The sequence below is a fragment of the Alligator mississippiensis genome, chromosome 13 (genome assembly GCF_030867095.1).
Source record: "Alligator mississippiensis isolate rAllMis1 chromosome 13, rAllMis1, whole genome shotgun sequence".
Classification (NCBI taxonomy): domain Eukaryota; kingdom Metazoa; phylum Chordata; order Crocodylia; family Alligatoridae; genus Alligator; species Alligator mississippiensis.
In genome coordinates this window covers 23,978,810-23,997,353 of record NC_081836.1, presented here as the reverse complement: position 1 = coordinate 23,997,353, position 18,544 = coordinate 23,978,810, and the positions used below count along the sequence as shown (strand labels likewise).

Below are 18,544 nucleotides of genomic sequence, written 5' to 3'. Positions count from 1 at the left end.
TGTCTGGGCTCTGATGCATGTGATGGGACACAAATCTGCTGCTCAGGGTCTTTGGAATTCTCTAATGCTGGAAGGGCCCTAAGTCAGGCCTTAAGAGGCCCAAAGAGAATCTCTTGGTGGAAGCATTGTTCTTGAAATGCCTTATCTCCTTTTGCTATAGCCATTCTGGCGGGTTAGTTCAAGAATAGCTGCATGTGCAGCCCCTAGCTAAGAGCTGCATAATGCTTTGGTTACTCTGCATCAAACTCATCTGGTCCTCCTGGCTGAATAAATGGTATGGCTACATTGGGCCTAGGAAGCACCACCCCCACCCCAGCCTCCTGGATCCAGCATATTCCCTAGTTGGTTCACAACCCATGTGACATGTGGCTGACATCCTGGAGTGGGTCAACTATGAGACCCAGGAGTATCACTGGGGAATGGATAAGGGAGTTTTGCAGGCCATAACTTTGACACACCTACTCTATGCCAGTTTTGAAGCTAGGAGTGTAGCGTGCTTGTGAAAGTCCTTGGGTTGTGGTGTGTGCAGATAGTTCCTTTGTGCTCTGGGAACTTTCTTTGCTCTGACTTGGTACAGCACTGAGGACTCCTGTCTGGTAGGGCACAGGGCAATAAAATTTAGAGGGACAGGGTACAGGGGATGAGCCATAAAGAAAGCTGTGGCACTTGGGGATTAGATGGCTCCAGAGCTTGGATGTGAGACATTGTCTTTCATGGCTAAATTGCTGTTTCAGCTCTAACACAGACAGGCAGGGATCAAGCCTTGCATCACACATCATCTGCTGGCTACTCTGCAGTTTGTGAGCAGTGATTCGGGTCTAAGCCTGGAGGTAGGATGCCCACTTGGCAGACACTTATCTCCTATTTGGAATCATTTGGCACCTTTGTTGTAGTTGCAGCCGAAGCCATGGCTGCCCATATCCCTACGCAGACAGAGGCCCTGGGAGGGTGATGTGTACTGGGAAGGGCTGTGTCCTTTATGATGGAACTCCAGTGAAATGCCCTGGGATGTGTTTGTGATTAATTCTAGGTGCAGCCTCCAAACATGAGTTCCAGGCTGAGACAAAGAAGCTGTTGGACATTGTTGCTCGTTCCTTGTACTCTGAGAAAGAGGTAGGGCACGTGCTAATCATTCTGGAGCTGGTGAATTTCCCATTTTGTGAAGGCTCATTTGTGTGACTTTTTTATGTGGCAGCATCGGACACCGTCCTTGCAGTGGGAATGCATGCTTGGGATTTGCTGGAAAGCCAGTCTGAGCAAGTGCACAGCTTCCACTGAAGTCTTTTAGAATGCATTTCTAATTTCACGTGTAAATACATGCAGATGACTGTGGGTCTATTCTGGCTGTGGCAACTGTCTGTTCTAGCAACAAATTTTAGACAAGCCAACCTACACAGCGTCAAAAGAGAAAAAGAGTTGGTTGCTTGCTGCACTCTCTCTCTCTTGAGTTCCAGCATGATGGCGTTAAAGCAGTCAAGACCTCTGGAGCCCTAGTAATAGTGTGTGGAGAACCTCCCCCTTTTTATCACCAGTCATTTTTCTCCTCTTGTTTTTAATACAGCATTTTAAACACAGTGATTGTTAGAAGGCAGTTTACCTTTCCTGGGAGAAGTATGTCTTTGCACTGCAGTGGCTGGGGAGGCGGTGTTCCTCCTTCTTGATAGGGGTCTACCTATACGCTTCATCCGTGGCCAGGAACAGAGGCATAACTGGGCCCACTGGTTCCATTGGGAATGTGCTATGGAATTCTGGAATCAACATCACTTGGCATACTGTAGACAAGGGGTTTTCAACCTTTTTAAAGAAGTGTACCCCTTCTGGTGGTGGCAGCCAGACGTGGAGCAGGGGGGAGGATGTGCACGTGGCTGCCACTACCACCCACTCCACTGTGCCCCACTTTCCCATGGCCAGTTGCACATGCAGCTCCACAGGCTGCTGACGGGCCTCGCACCCTGCCAATCATGCACCATCCATCAGCAGCCCATGGAGCTGCATGTACAACCAGCTGTGGGAAAGTGGTGTGCGGGGCAGTGGGCAGCAGTGCAGGGTGGTGGATGGCAGTGGCAGCCTCCGAGTGCAGGCTCCTTCCCCCTGCCGCAACCCATGTCCAGCCAGCTGGTGCTTGTGTGGCCCACAGAGGGGTGCTGCTGTCCTTGCCCCCCTGGCCTTGCTCCTGGGAGATGGCTATGTGGGGTGGTGGGTGGCAGCGCTCTGACCCCTCCTGCCCCTGCATGCTCTCTAGCACCTTTTCATGTATCCCTAGGAATACACACATCCCTGTTTGACAAGCCCTGTTGTAGACTGTTCTCTACACAGGCACTCTTGGCTAATATTACTGAACTATGATGCTCTTTACACCCAGAGCATTGAATCTGTGTGCTTGTTAGGGCATGAGAACCTCTGGTCTGACAGCTCATCCCAAATGGGGCAGGCAGTTGTTGGGGTTATTGATGGCTAGATGGAGTCTGCAGCCTGTGACCATGTCATTTCCCAGGTGTTTATCCGGGAGCTGATCTCGAATGGCAATGATGCTCTGGAAAAACTTCGTTATAAGCTGATGTCTGAAGGGAAGGTCTTGCCAGATATGGAGATTCACCTGCAAACAGATGGTGGAAAGGGAACCATCACCATTCAGGTACCTCTCTCCTTTTCCCAATAGAGGGAACAGGATATCACCTCTTCTCCTTCTACTTGATTTGATGTTGTTCTAGTAGAAGTTAACTAGAAGCTGAGAGGTGTCAATCTCTATAGCCAGCCTGTGTGGTTGGCCCCTTCACAGTTGTTTCTGCGTGATTGGTCTGGCTTGGGTATGACACTGGATTGTGAAGCTGTAACCCTGAAATTTGATGAAGGTGTCATGGATTCCCCCAGGGGAGCACTTGCTCACAACCCCTAGCCTTATCTTGTCTGTCTGAGTACCCTCCCCCAACAAGCCAACCCAGGTGCAACTTCTAGAGTGGGGAAGCCCCGGTTCCTTCCAGCTCTTGAGACCTTGGCTGTTTTGTCCCTCTCCTTCCCTGGCTATCCATGGCCATGTCTTGGAGAACTCTCTCCTGGTTCGGCTCCCAGTGGACTTCACCACTTCAAAGGGAAGTCCCGGCAGCAAAAGCAGACTGCTTCTCTTCAATAAAGGCATTTATGGGGGACAAAAGCCACACAGCCAAAAGACTGTCTTCTACCTCATCCCCCATGGGTTAAGCAGCCCCTCTGTCTCCAGTCCAGTTGGCAGAGACTTGATTACCCCAAAACTAGCTCAGCTGTTTTCTCTCCAGTCCATACCACTCCAAACACCTTAAGGTTTTCAACCTGTGGTCCACAGACCCCTGAGGGTCTACAGACTGTTGGGTTCACAAAAAAAGACTGATCCATCAGAAGTATGTGAATACCCACTGTAGCAGGGCACTAAGGTGTGCCTGCTCCTTTAAGGCTGAAGCAGCCTGACCCGGGAGCACTATGGTTTAAGCAGAGCTCCATGGCTGTGGGTTACTGAGGCAACAGCCTAATGGAGGGCCACACGCACCTTCAGGCAGTTAGGTGCCTGTAAAGCAGCAGGGCCCTGTGGATACATAAAGATCAGGCTGGAGGTAGCTGGCAGTCTTTCTCTGCCACCTGCCAGGGGAAGGAGCTACTGCATGGGGGTGGTACCTGAGACCTGGTGCTGCCTGCGTGATTACCTAATTACAGCAAGACTCCAGGAGCTTCTCATGTACCCTGGGACAGGGAGCATGCTAGCTGAAGGTTGCAAGTTTGTCCTCTTATAGGGACAAAGTGTTATATTTATTGTTAGTATTTATGTTACAGCCCAGGGACTTATGCTTGTATTTGGTTGATCCAGTGGCCTGGGATGAGGCTATAAGGGGAGGTTTGGAGGCCTCATTGGTGCTTGGAGAAAAGGGCACATGACTTGGGCAGAGCCCAGTGATGGACACACAGAACCAGGTGCTGGAGAGAGAGGTGTATAGAGCCGGGCACCAGAAAGAGAAATGCCCAAGTGGAGTAGGGACACAGGAGCTGGAGGGCTCAGCACTAAGGGGGCACATAGAGTTGATAACAACAGTGTAACATCTGCGAGGCTTGGGACACAATAAGGGAAGGCTGGAGTTGTGTAGTACGTCCTGTGTATTAGGGCATTAAGAGGGCAGCCTCTTGCCTAGAACTATCTAATTATTTTCATTACAACAAGTCATGGCAGGCAAGGTAAGTGGGCAGACTGCCCAGGGCAGGTGGGCGTGCTGACGTAAAGATCTGCCAGGGGATAGCCCCCTGTCACACCCATACTTATAATTCAAAGGGGTCCGCACCTCCATTCAAAATTTTTTAGAGGTCCACAAATGAAAAAAGTTTGAAAGCCATTGTCTTAAGATAAATTTAGCTCTTTGGGCTGTTCCATTCACTATCATGCTTGTTTCTATCTATTCCCTTGACAGCTCCCAAGTGTCACCTCCTTAAGCCCACCTGAAGCATTAGCAAAGCTATTCAATTGAAAATAAATTCTGTGGCAAAGGCCAGACAATGCTGGCTTCTATCTTTTAATGCCTTATTTCCCTCAGTACAAGTTAGTCAAGGAAACTGAGGTATGTGACATTATTGTAGCATGAACATACACAAACCGGAAGTATTACAACAAAACCATAGTCTGTCACAGACGGGCTTTCAGATTTCTGCCCTGGGGAGGAATCGCCATACTCCGGCCTCTTCCCTGGAACCACCTTTGGCTTTTCTTATTGTGCCTTTTACATTGTTGAGACCCAAAGCACTTTTCAAAATCTCTGCATGCACCCCACTGAAGTGTATACTTCTGTGCTGGAAGGGTGGCCAGGTGCTGCGACGCATTTTGTGGAGGGAACTCATCTTGAGCAAAACCCTGCTTTTGTTGGGGCCTGAAATCTCATAAACAGAACTCCCCTCCTAATCAGCTTAGCTGGGGAGGCTGGTGCAGTTAGAGGAGAGCCCTTTCCTTGTTGATTCTCTCCCCCAGCCCCACCTTCTCAGTCAGGACAAGCTGAGTCCAGCTGACACTCTGTTGACTTGCTGATGAGTTGGCAGGTAACTCACTGTTAAGCTATGTACCGGTTGGGATAACTCCAGCAGGCAGCTCTATGCCGTCTGCCTCTCCAGTGCTTTTGCTCTCTGCTGCTGGAGTAAAAGTAGCAATTTTGGTTACAAGAGTTCACTGTAGAGAGCTTTTGTCATTTTCTATGCATGATGCGACTCTCCCCATTTTTTTTCACATTCCTTGGAAATGAATTGCTGGTGTGGAGAGAGGTGGCTTCTGTGGATTAATTTTTTTGGCAGTGGGGCTACAGAGGAAGCAGTCTTGTCCTCAAGTCAAGTCAGTCCTGAGGCTGCTGCAACTGTTGGGGCACCTTAGATGCTGTAACAACCCTGGTTGAGTTGCTTTGCATCATTGGTGATTCTTCAGACAGTGATGTGGTAGCACCCATCTCTCCAGGTATGGATGGCTGTTGGCTTGCAGGGAGGTCATCTGCCCTTTGACAGGTCTTGTTTCTAGTTCTGTTGGGTATCCACACATCCTTCTCACCCAGGCAAGCCCAGGTGGAGGTGCCATCTTAGTTGCCAACAGTCTGGCCATGGTACAGGCTGTACTGGTTTACATCACACCAGATAGCAGACCAAGAGAGGCCTGACCTGACATTAACGCTAGTCCTGCAGATAGAGAAAGGGATCCTTTCCTTCCTCTTTCATATCCCTTTGACAAAGTATTAAGCAAAATTTGTGGATTCATTGGAATCTGCTGTGGCCTCAAACTTGTGACCCCTGGACTGTCAACTATGTGCCTTAGCACCACTGCCACTCCAGCCCCCTGGAGAAAGGGATGCTGAGTAAGAGAAAAAGGAAGAGCTTACTTTTCTTTTTCTCATAGAGTTGGACACAAGTTTTTAGGGTAGTGCAAACAATCTCAAACACTGACCTGTAGAGCACTAAGAGGTGACTGTGCAGAACTGGTGCTGCTTCTCCCCCCCCCCCCCCCCCCCCCTTGGTTCTAGTTGTTTTTTTTTGAGTTGGGCCCTTCTTTTTCAAGAAACTTGGAGTAAGAAAGCAGAGTCAGGTTATGTGCCTGCTCTTGAGTTCTCTGCTATATCAGAGGAGGGGAAGAGAGGAAATGGAGCTTCCTTCATGGACCAGTATCACTCAAGCTGGAGTTTCTTACCATCAAGAGAGAAGTATGCAGGGGAGGAGCAGAGAATGAGGTAGCTGGGCGGTTAAGGGGTTGAGGAACCAATGACAGAGGCAAGTACAGGAGGAGGGAACAGAATGGAAGGGATGGATAGATGACTCAAGGTAAAGTATGAAAGGACACAAGGTAATATTTTTTTTGGAAAGGACAAAACTACTTACTGCATTAGTTTCATTTATTGTGCTTTCATGTGACTGTTACAGTTGCAATAGGGATGTGAAGAGACTGAATGGCAGGGTGGTGGCTGGACAATACAATTCAGTAACTTAAGGATTCTCAAACCCTCCAGAACATTAATGCAGAGGTTGTCTGTGTTGTTTCCTAAGTTTCATGTTTTTGTTGCATTTTCCTGGCTGTAGTATTGAGAGCTACACCCAAGGGTGCTAAAGGAACTGACTGACATCATTGCACGACTGATGGCAAAGTTATTTGAAGACTCATGGCACATGGGAGAGGTCCCAGAAGACTGGAAAAAAAGCCAGCGTGGTACCTGTCTTTAAGAAAGGGAGAAGGGAGGTCCCAGGAAACTACAGGCCAGTCAGTTTGACCTCAGTCCCAGGTGAAATCCTGGAGAAAGTCATCAAAGAAAACATCACACACAGGCTAACTGAAGACAGTGTTCTGAAGGATAGCCAACATGGCTTCGTCATGGGCAGGTTGTGCCTGATCAACCTCGTTTCCTTCTATGATCAGGTTACTTGCCACCTGGATAGAGGAAATGAGGTTGATGTCATATACTTGGACTTCAGAAAGGCCTTTGACCTGATCTCCCATGATGTCCTCATGGTCAAATTGGGTACTGATTGACAGAACTGAGTCGCCATGGAAGAAGGTGACCAGTGAAGGTGTCCCTCAGAAGTCAGTACTTGGACAGTGCTGTTCAACATATTCATTAACGATTTGGATTCAGGTATTAAAAGAAAGCTAGCAAAGTTCCCTGATGATACTAAAGTATGGGGGAGTGTTGTCATGCCTGAAGACAGGCTGGCAATGCAGGCCAACCTGGACAGGCTTGTGAAATGGGCAGACTTCAACCCGATGTCATTCAATACAGAACAATGTAGAAAACTCCATCTGGGGAGAGAGAACCCACAACACACTTCCAGGCTTGGCAGCGCTCTGCTTGCCAGCACCACAACTGGGTGTCATGATTGACAACAAAATGAACATGAGCCACCAATGCAATGCTGTAGCTGGCAGAGCTAACCAAACACTGGCATGCACCCACTGAGGCATCTTGAGCAAGGCAAAGGATGTTGTCCTGCTTTACTCTGTCTTGGTGAGACTGGAACTGGAGTACTGCGTCCAGTTTTGGGCACCACACTTCAAGAAGGATGTGGAGAAGCTCGAGTCCAGAGGAGGGCCACATGCATGATTAGAGGCCTGGAGACCAAGATATATAAGGAGAGGCTGAAGGACTTGGGATTGTTCAGCCTGGAGAAGCTAAGACTCAGGGGGACTTGGTTGTAACCTATAAGTATATTGGAGGTGTACATCAGGGTTTGGGAAAGCATCTATTCACCAAGGCCCCCAAGGGGAGGACAAGAAATAATGGGTACAAGCTGATTGAAGTTCGCTTCAGGCTAGGCATAAGGAAAAACGTCTTTACAAGCCAAGTGTTTGGAACAGGCTCCCCTCAGAAGTTCTTCAAAAAAGTCTTGACTCCCATCTTGCTGGGATCATTTGATCCTAGCAGTCTTTCCTGCCCACGTGCAGGGAAGCTGGACCCAATGATCTGTAAGGTCACTTCCAGCCCCTAACAACTAAGAAACTATAAGAGCGCAGTTTCTTTTAATGAAGAGTAGATACAACTCACTGCTGTTTCTGCTTTGTCCGTATCTACCCTTTTTGGGATTTGCAGTGGGCATATTAACCCTTGGGCCATCATCAGGTTCCAGACATGGAATCAAATGAAAGCCAAATTAGTTGTGCCTTTATTGATGAAACTGTCCCACTCTTGGGTAATTGTGTCTTAGTTTAGGCTTGCAAATAGAGCAATTTTTACCTCAAACCCAATTAGAACTGTTAAGTTCTCTTTTAAATCACTCTCTGTTGCCTGCCTGTTTCTGGTGTACTGCATGTAATGCTACAGTTTTCTGAGTAGGAACGTTCTCTCTCCCTGCTTCTCTGATGTCCTGTAATAATGTGCCTTCCTCAGTATGCTTGATGTACCTCAGCTCGGAGGAAGGCAGTTTTAACCTCTTACGGAATATGAAATTGCATTGGCTCTAAAGAAAAATGAAGTGAACTTCAGCATATGCACCTATGGCAAGCTGGGGCTTTCAGTTCCTCTCTAAAGTACCAAGTTGCAAATAGTGAAATACCAAGTGGGTCTGTCTATTCACACAGTAGGGGCCAACCTTTGTCCCACAAATTAAGTACCACACCCTTGCTGAGTGCCACTCTAATTCCCTTCCCTTGCCCTATCTGCTGCTGTGCTTTCTCCTCCCTGCCTGATTTTCTGTGTTCCCTGCCCTATCTACTTCTGTGGTCCTTGCCCTCTCCCTGATCTTCTGAGTGCCACATACAGGCTGTCCATGCCACTTGGTGGCACCCATACCACAGGTTTTCCTGCCTCTGTCTTTGCACAGAGCAGTTAGCATTTGCTGACAGAATTCCACAGTCAGCAAGAGTGAGAAATACCATGCACAACAGGAGTATGAGCAAAATGTTTAATTTAACATCTTTAATCTATAACATGTACCAGCAAGCCATTTTGGTTGCTTTCCCCATGTCATTTTGGTGATTGTTATGTGTTGGGGGATGGGGTTGTTACTTGTGCAGTCCAGTGACATCACCCAAGTACCTATGTCTAAGTCTTGCTGCTTGCACAAATTCCACAGTGCTTTGAAAACCTTGTGCATGTTAACTTTTACCCTGAAGAGCTCATTGGTAGCACAAACCATGTATGCAGCAGGATCTCCTAGCTACATCAAAATTTGTCTGCCCCTTCAGCAGTGCGAGGAGAGAGCAGTCTGCACAAGGTGAGATATTCGGAGACCTGAATGTTCATCTGCTGAGATTTTCTTGACCTATTTGGGAGGTGAGAATGGAGTAGCCCATCAGTAACCCAGGAAGTAGCTATGGGTTCTCTTCTGCAGGAGCCTTTAGTCATCAGCCTGTGAGCAAGGCTGCTGGAACCACTTGGTAAGGAGCTGGAGGCTATATACTCTGTGCTGTTGATACCCAGCTTTACATCTCTCATCTAGAAGGAATGGTATAACAGATGGCTTGGTGTCTATCTGATCTTGGGGGCCAGAGGAAGACTTGATGGCTTCTTTAAATAATATATGGCTGGGTGATTTGGAGGAAAGAGTTGGAAGATACTGCAAAACTGAAACTTACAGTTGGGTAAGGTTGAGAGACTTCTGTTTGGATGCAGTAAAATGGATGAAAAGAAATACTGCATTTTCTTGCATGACACATGCACCTGAATAAGATGCGCACCTTGTTTGTGGAAGGTGAAATGAAACAGATCTTTCCTTGAAAATATCAGTAAGCATTTTGCAGAGAAAATACAAGCAGCTGCATTAAGGGAACAGCAAAAAACCTGTGGCTGCTCTATCAACCCTCGTTCCTGCACACACAGCTGAAGGATGCGGCAGGTGCTGCTGGCTGCCTGGCTGGCCTGAGGGGCCAAGCAGTTTGACTCCACCAAGATTGGCCCTCAACTGACTCAGTAGGTGGCTGCTGGCTGAGTTAAACTACCCAGCCCCTCTTAAGCTGAATGGGCAGCCAGAAACTTCTTTCATATCAGCTGAGGGCCTGATCCTGCTGGAGCCAAACTGCCGGACCCCTCTTCCTGAGGCTGGTAGATGGCTAGCAGCACCTGCTGAGTCAGCTGAGAGCCCACCCACCTCAGGAGGAGGGGCTTGGGCTGTTTGGCTCCAGCAGGTCCTGCTGGCTTCCCACCTGGCTTCAAGAAGAGGGGCCGTGCAATTTCGCTCTCATATCTTTTCAGGCCCGATTCTGCTGGAACTGAACTGCTCAGCTCTGGTCTCCAGCTGCTGTTTGCCCACCTGGCTCAAGAAGAGGGGATAAACAACTTGGCTCCTTCATGATTAGTTTCTCTGTTCCCTACATTTCCTCACATTAGATACCCAGTTTCCAGTGGTTAATTTTGTTGGGAAAGCTATGCATCATATATGAGCAAATTGGTTGTTTTTGCACAACATGAACATAGGCTGGAATTCATTGCCACAGGATGTCTTTGAAGCCAAGATCTTAGCAAGATTCAGAGATTCTTAATCAGTAAACCAGTTGGGCCATATCCTTTGGTCTCCTGAATTCTTCATAAAAGTGACAGTACCTTCATGGGGGCAGGTTATACTGCACGTTTGCCTACTTCATGGTTTTGTACACTTCCCTGCACAGTATCTCATGCTGGTTACAGCAGGAGATGGAATGCTGGACAGGATGGCTCCTGAATCTGATTTGCTGTGGTACTTCCTATGTTCCTCGTGTGTGTGTGTGTGTGTGTGTGTGTATAAAATATATAAAAAAATAGATTTTCTAAAATCCACACAACCTTATCTGACCCAACTGAGAGCACTGGCTTTAGTGCTTCATTTACCCATGCCAAACAGCTTCACTTAGTTGGCAGTCACAAACATAAGATTGGTGTAATCCTATAGTATCTAGGCCACTTCTTGCATATGATTCACACCAACTCCGAAGCTCGGTATACATTCAAGAATGTTACAGAGTCCTGCTAAAATGGTTCACTACCTGAAAGCATTTGTTCATGCTCTATATTAAGAATTTTGTGGTCCTTAGTACCACAGAGAAGCATAGAACTTCATGCTATTAACCCCAAGATACCCCAGGCCAGCCCACAAGTGTTATTCAATGCAGAAGTCTCCACATGCAATTTCCTAGCCTCTACTCAAGGGAGGGGCTTAAGGGTGGGTAGGGGTGTGTAGTTTGAGGAGTGTAGTGCAGGGATGCCAAAGATATGCATAGCCCCTGGTGCTGCTCCCCCCGGGTCTGAAATTGGACATGTGCACTGGTATCTACTCTGGGCTAGTGTTGGGCACATGCTGTCTGCAGCTATGCTCAGGGTTGGTCCCAGGTGTACGCATGGCTGCACTTGGGGCTCGTCCTGGGTGCACGCTTCACAGAGCTGCACTCAGTCCTTGGGCCAGATTGGGCCCACGCTGGCTCAGCACTACTTATTCAGCTTGCGGGGGCTAATTAATTTGGCACTGTGTTGTAGTGTAATTCTGAAATTTCTGAGCATCTAACAGAGATGTATTAGTAATTTTGATAGCACTTAAAGATTTTTGAGAGAGGATTCTTAGCCAGTTATAATCCTGGTAAGGGACAGATCTGCAAAACGAGACTTCACTAACCGCTAGCCCTGAACATCTTTGGAAGGACATTCCATTTCCTCTGAACCCTGGGGATGCGATTCCATGTGGGTGAGTTAATGTACCCCCTGCTGAGTCATATGTTAATAGCTTCTGTAATTAATCTTCAGCCAGTGAAATATTGGAGCTGTATGCTACATCTGAGTGTTGGGGAGTGCAGTGAACTAAATCTTATTTCCTCCTGTGTTGTGGTTTGTTTGTTTTTTGCTACAGAGTTGCAAAAGTCAGTAAACTATATAAACTCTGGTTCTGGTTTCCCTTGAGTTTTGTAACTCACCATGAAACAAATTGGCATTTTCTTTAGAAAAGGTGTTCCTCAGCCACCTGATGGAACCTACTAGTTTTGAAACCAACACTGCTTTTCCTATGGGTTTTAGAGGGAATCTTTAATTGGATTTGTGATGGAAACTAAATTGCATTCTGAACGGAGATGACTGCTATTTGTGATGATATTGGCTGCAACAAAGTAGAAAATATTTTTTTAAATACTGGTACTTTGACTTCTTTGGTCATGCAGTCTGTTCCTAGCTAAGACTCCTAGAGACACGTGTAGGAGTGACAAAGACAAGTGGATGGAATGCAGGGGTTAGTGAGTGCTGGGTGAGCTGCTGAGTGAGAAGAATAGACATTTGGCCTGTTTCTCCTTTGAGTTCATTTTCTTAGCCCCGGGTCCCTTGATTCCTGACAGCCTTGTTCATTGTCCAAACCTGTGGAAGGCTTGCTTTGCAGATACGGGACTCTGATCTTCTGGACAGTATGTGAGTGCTTACAATACTACTTGTTGATTAGACTTAGTGCTTCTCAAAGTGGTGGTCCGTGGACCATTGCCAGTCCGCGAGCCACCGGTTGCTGTTCCGCATCGAGTTCCCAGGAAAGAAAGAAAAATATATTTTCAGAACATAACATTGATATGTCATAGCACCGCAGTTCGTACGTTCCAACACTCCAGGTGACGTCACATCATGCGAGGTGAGGAAAGAGAAAGAAACAGCTGGTCGTGCATTTGTGTAGCACTGTTACACGCAGTTGCTGCCACCAGCTGAACTGGGCACCGGTCCCTGGCCCACTAGAAAAAAAAATTCCAGGTCCGCCACATCAGATAGTTTGAGAAGCACTGGATTAGCGAGCTTGCTGGGTGCAGTGCCATCTGGTGAAAAAAGGAGAGAATTGCACCATGAAAGCAAGTTTGTGCTGTTGTGGGAAAGGGTGCACTGGAAAGGATGGGTGAGAGGCAGTTGCATCCTTTTTTTGCCTAGTCTGAGTATTTTCCTGCACTTTGGAACATTATTTTCCTGGAAATAACTTGCCACCTACATGCACCTTTCCTGTTTCATAGATTCATAGATGTTAGGGTCGGAAGGGACCTCAATACATCATCGAGTCCGACCCCCTGCATAGGCAGGAAAGAGTGCTGGGTTTAGATGACCCCAGCTAGATGCCCATCTAACCTCCTCTTGAAGACCCCCAGGGCAGGGGAGAGCACCACCTCCCTTGGGAGCCCATTCCAGATTTTGGCCAATCTAACTGTGAAGAAGTTCTTCCTAATGTCCAGTCTAAATCTGCGCTCTGCTAGCTTGTGGCCATTATTTCTTGTAACCCCCCAGGGGCACCTTGGTGAGTAAAGCCTCACCAGTTCCCTTCTGTGCCCCTGTGATGAACTTATAGGCAGCCACAAGGTCTCCTCTCAGCCTTCTCTTGCAGAGGCTGAAGATGTCCAGGTGCCCTAGTCTCTCCTCATAGGGCTTGGCCTGCAAGCCCATAACCATACGAGTGGGCCCTTCTCTGGACCCTCTCCAGGTTATCCACATCCCTCTTGAAGTGCGGCGCCCAAAATTGCATGCAGTGCGGTCTGACCAGCGCCTGATAGAGGGGAAGTATCACCTCCTTGGTTCTGTTCGTCATGCATCTGCTGATGCACGATAAAGTGCCATTAGCTTTCCTGATGACTTCGTCACACTGCCGACTCATGTTCATCTTGGAGTCCGCTAGGACTTCAAGATCCCTTTCCGCTTCCGTGCCACCAAGCAGGTCATTTCCTAGGCAGTAGGTATGCTGGACATTTTTCCTCCCTTGGTGCAGTACTTTGCACTTCTCCTTGTTGAATTGCATTCTGTTGTTTTGTGCCCATTTGTCCAACCTGTCCAGGTCTGCTTGTAGCTGTTCCCTGCCCTCCGGCGTGTCCACTTCTCCCCACAGTTTTGTGTCATCCGCAAACTTGGACAGAGTACACTTCACTCACTCGTCCAAGTCGCTGATGAAGACATTGAAGAGTATCAGTCCAAGGACCGAGCCCTGCGGGACCCCACTGCCCACACCCTTCCAGCTCGATACCAACCCATCCGCTACGACTCTCTGGGTACGACCCTCTAGCCAATTCGCCACCCTCTGGACTGTGTAGTCATCCAAGTCACAGCCTCTTAACTTGTTCACCGGTATGGGGTGGGATACCATATCGCAGGCCTTCCTGAAGTCTAAGTAAACTATGTCTACCCCTACTCCTGCGTCCAGGTGTTTTGTAACCTGGTCATAAGAAGAGATTAGATTAGTCAGGCATGATCTACCTGCTACGAACCTGTGCTGGTTTCCCCTCAGCATAATTTTTCCTGCCGGGCTCTCACAAATGTGAGCCTTGATAATTTTTTCAAAGACTTTGCCAAGGATGGAGGTGAGACTGACTGGCCTATAGTTGCCTGGGTCCTCCTTCCTCCCCTTCTTGAAAATGGGGACCACATTGGCCCTTTTCCAGTCCTCCGGGACCTGGCCCGTGCGCCACAAGTGTTCAAATATTCCCACCAGTGGCTGTGCAGTGATGTCAGCCAGTGCCTTCAGTACCCTCGAATGGAGCTCATCCGGGCCTGCCGACTTAAACGCATCCAGTTCCTCCAAGTGACTCTGCACCATCTCAGGGTCTACGCATGGTAGTCTGGCGCCCTCCTGCTGCCTCTCTATGATCCCAGTGAGAGACTTGTCTTGCCCCTCGCTTAGGAACACTGAGGCAAAAAACTCATTGAGGAGTTCAGCCTTGTCCCCCCTGTCTGTCACCAATTGCTTCTGCCCATTTAGTAGGGGTCCAATTCCAGCCTGTGCCTTCCTTTTACTCCCTATATATCTAAAAAACAATTCTTTGTTATCCTTAAGTTGGGATGCCATTCTCAGCTCCATGGTACCTTTGGCCTGTCTAACTGGGCCTACAAGCGCGAGCAGAGGAGGTATACTCCTCTTTAGTAGTCTCTCCCCGTTTCCACTTTTTATATGCCCCCCTTTTTGCCCGTAGGCTGCTCTGGGTTTCTCTGGTCAGCCAAGGAAGCCTCTTGGCCCCTTTCCCCCTTTTCCCCCACATCGGGATCATCTCCCTCTGTGCCCGAAGGATCATATCCTTAATGCACAGCCACCCTTCCTGGGCTCCCATCTGCTCAAAACTCCTACTCTGCAGTGTGTCCTTGACTAAACGCCTGAGTTCATTGAAATCAGCTTTCCTAAAGTCTAGCACTTGACAGCTGTACTGTTTGGGGAGTGGTATGTGCAAGTTGTAAGCAGTGTTTGCTACAGTTGTGATTCATTCTCATCAAACTGGTCTCCAGCAGTTTTTCTTAAACATCTAGCACTGAACTTGGCAGACATTTTATAATAGCAAAGTATATTCATAGAGCAGGTATTTTTGTTTTTAAGGTACTGGAATTTGGGAATGACATGCTGTGATATAAATAGAAGTAGATCATAGAGGAGTTTTAGACTTCTGTTCACAGTCTGGCAGGAACAAAACCTGAACCAGATGATGATAACTTCTCTTAGTGGCCTGGGGACAGAGAGCTTGTCAGATTCCTGAGGTTTTGCCATACCATTTTTGTTTTTTCTGGCTTTTCCACCATTTCAGCTATTTAGACCCTACCTGGCATGCAGTTTTCCCAGCCCAAGCTGATAGGCCCTGCCTTTTTTAGACAGATGAAAGGTCTTGCTTTTTGTGACACAGAGCAGAGGAGGATGTGGAGAAGTACCCTACTATTAACTGAGGCTGACATTAGGTAACTGGAGTTTTCAGGTGAACAAGAACTTTATTTAACTAATCTGCTGTCTATTGTGATGAAATCTCTTGTGGAAAGTGTATAGGGAACAAATTACAGAAGCAAAATACAAAAGGGGGGAGCTTCAGGTTGAGAAGTCAGAAGGAACCTTACATAGAACAGGAAATGAACCGGTGGTTTGGACCCCTGTGTTAACAGCTGCACTTTGGAATATTATTTTCCTGGAAATAACTCGCCACTTGTTAGGGCATCCCTGAGCTGGAAATTCTGCCATGTTACCTCAGCAAATATTTGGAGGAGGTGAGGAGGGAAACCTGAAGATGAGGCAAAGTAAATGAGCTCTGCTAGGGTTCTTCTTTACTTTGCTGATGTCCAAGGACCTCCTGTCATAGCAGCATCCTTGTTATAGATCAGTCCTCAAGGGAATGTAAATTCAAACAAAAATGGCTATGACTTAACAAACCTCAGATTTCCAAAGGCTGGTCTTCAGAGTTTGGCTAGATGGTGCATAACAATCAGTCCAAGCCCTTCTTCCTTCTAGCCCACACAGTGCACTTCTGACACCAGTGGCAGCTGCTTCTGTAGAAGCCAATCTTACAGTGTGTTTATGCACTGCTATACCAGTTCTCTGACCCAGATGCTTGGGTGTTATTGGTGCATTTTACTAGCGTTTGAGGGGGCGGGAAGGGGGGAGTGTAGGAGATGGAACAGATTGGAAGGAAGCATATCAGGACTTGAAGGAAGAGGGCCTGATGAACTTCATGTGCACGCATCTACATGTGCATATTAATGCACATGAATAAACTCAGGAGCTTATCGCATTGGAGTTCATTGCTCCCGGGTGCGTGTCTTCCTGTGCAGCCAGAATCACAGCACATCAAACCAGATTGGAGTAGCCCTGGCTGGCAGGGTGTCTGGAGGGTCAGCCTGCCAGCCTAGGGCTGTTCCCCTGGCTCAGTATGCCACAGAGGGGCTGGCTGGGGTACAAAGTTACTTCAGTGCAGAGCTAGCCAGCAGGCAGCTTGAAGCACCTTCATGCCCCACCCAGCCGGGGCAGTGTCTACCTGTACGCTGCTGCAGAGTTGTTTTTTTGTTTTTTTTAACTACGCAGCAGTACTTATTTACAAGTACTATCTTGCTGTGGAGTAAATTGGTTTACTCCAGCTTAATAGAGGTGCACCTGTAGATGCGGATGTTTACTGTGCAGCTAATTAATCTACTGTACAATAAAGATCTCATGTAGATGTGCTGACACGCACACATGCACCTGGGGAACTACAGAACAGTTAGTGTCACCTCAGCATCTGGGAAGTTATGGGAGCATATCCATTTGCAAGCATTTAGAAGAGGAAAGGCTAATTGTAAGCAGCCAGCTTTACTAAGGATAAATTGTGCCAAACAAGAACAAGATAACTAGTTGGGTGGGTGAAGAGAATACAATCAATATATAGTAATCGATTCTCGGCCTCTTGAAGGCTCGGATCAAGTGCAGTATCTGGACTTCAGCAAGACTTTTGACAAAGTCCCATGTGACGTCATAAACTGAGAAATGTGGGCTAGATAAAACTACTACAGGGTTAATAGAAAACTGGGTCAATAGCCAAAAACAAAGTGTAATTATAAATGGATCCATGTCAGAATGGCAGGAGATTTCAGGAGGAATCCCACAGGTGTCTGTCCTGGGTCCAGTAGTATAGATTCATAGATATTAGGGTCAGAAGGGACGTCAGCAGATAATCGAGTCCGACCCCCTGCCCTGGGCAGGAAAGAGTGCTGGGGTTAGATGACCCCAGCCAGATGCTTGTTTAGTCTCCTCTTAAAGACCCCCAAGGTAGGGGAGAGCACCACCTCCCTTGGAAGCCCATTCCAGATTCTGGCAACCCTTACCATGAAGAAGTTCTTCCTGGTGTCCAACCTGAATCTGCTGTCTGTCATGTTGTGGTCATTATTTCTAGTTACTCTAAGGGGTGCCCTGGTAAACGAGTATCTCCTATCCCTTGCTGTCCACCCTGCTGAATTTGTAGGCAGCCACAAAATCACCTCTCAGCCTTCTCTTGCAGAGGTTGTAGAGATTCAGGTCCCTCAATTTCTCCTCGTAGGGCCTTACCTGCAGGCCCCTAACCATACGAGTGGTCCTCCTCTGGACCCTCTCAAGGTTATCCACATCTTTCTTGAAATATGGTGCCCAAAACTGCATGCAGTACTCCAGCCGCAGCCTCACCAATGCTGCATAGAGTGGAAGTATCACCTCCCTGGACCTGTTTGTGATGCACCTGCTAATGCATGATAAAGTGTGGTTAATCTTACTGATCGCTTCATCACATTGACGACTCGTGTTCATCTTGGAGTCAACTATGACTCTAAGATCCCTTTCTGTTACAGTGCTGCTGAGAAGGTCCTCCCCCAGCCTGTAATTGTGTTAGCAATTCCTGCTCTCTAGGTGCAGCACTTTGCACTTGTCTTTGTTGAACTGCATCCTATTTTGTTCTGCCCACTTCTCCAACCTGTCCAGATCCACCTGGATTCATTTTCTTTCACTAGTGTGTTTACTTTACCTCATAATTTGGTGTCATCTGTGAATTTGGACAGAGTGCTCTCCATGCCCTCATCCAAGTCACTGATGAAGACATTGAACAGCACTTGTCCAAGGACTGAACCTTTAGGAACTCCACTACCCACATCTTTCCAGGTCGATGCCAACCTATCCACCACCACTCTCTCGGTGCATCCCATTAGCCAATCTGACCGTGTAATTGTCTACGTCACAGCCACCCAGTTTATTTATGAGAATAGGATGAGGTACCGTATCGATGGCTTTCTTAAAATCCAGGTAGATTGCATCTACCTTGTTCCTTGCAACCATTTTGTGACTTGGTCATAAAAAGAAACAAAGATAGTTGGGCAGTTTCTATCTGCTATGAACCCGTGCTGGTTGCCCTTCAGCGTTATTTTTC

The 18,544-nt window shown here is 47.6% G+C and overlaps 1 protein-coding gene and 1 long non-coding RNA gene across 2 annotated transcripts in view; one reads left to right on the top strand and one right to left on the bottom strand.

The window, feature by feature from the left end:
- TRAP1 (TNF receptor associated protein 1) overlaps positions 1 to 18,544 on the top strand; it is a 54,317-nt gene that overhangs the window by 9,687 nt on the left and 26,086 nt on the right. Inside the window, exons 3-4 of the mRNA NM_001287295.1 lie at positions 1,031 to 1,113; positions 2,495 to 2,635. Of these exons, the coding sequence (NP_001274224.1) occupies positions 1,031 to 1,113; positions 2,495 to 2,635 (224 nt within the window). The remainder of the gene's footprint in view (positions 1 to 1,030; positions 1,114 to 2,494; positions 2,636 to 18,544) is intronic.
- The window catches only part of LOC109283719 (uncharacterized), a 44,284-nt gene continuing 36,744 nt past the window's right edge, over positions 11,005 to 18,544 (bottom strand). The window contains exon 3 of the long non-coding RNA XR_009456298.1: positions 11,005 to 12,715. This is a non-coding gene — a long non-coding RNA (uncharacterized LOC109283719). The remainder of the gene's footprint in view (positions 12,716 to 18,544) is intronic.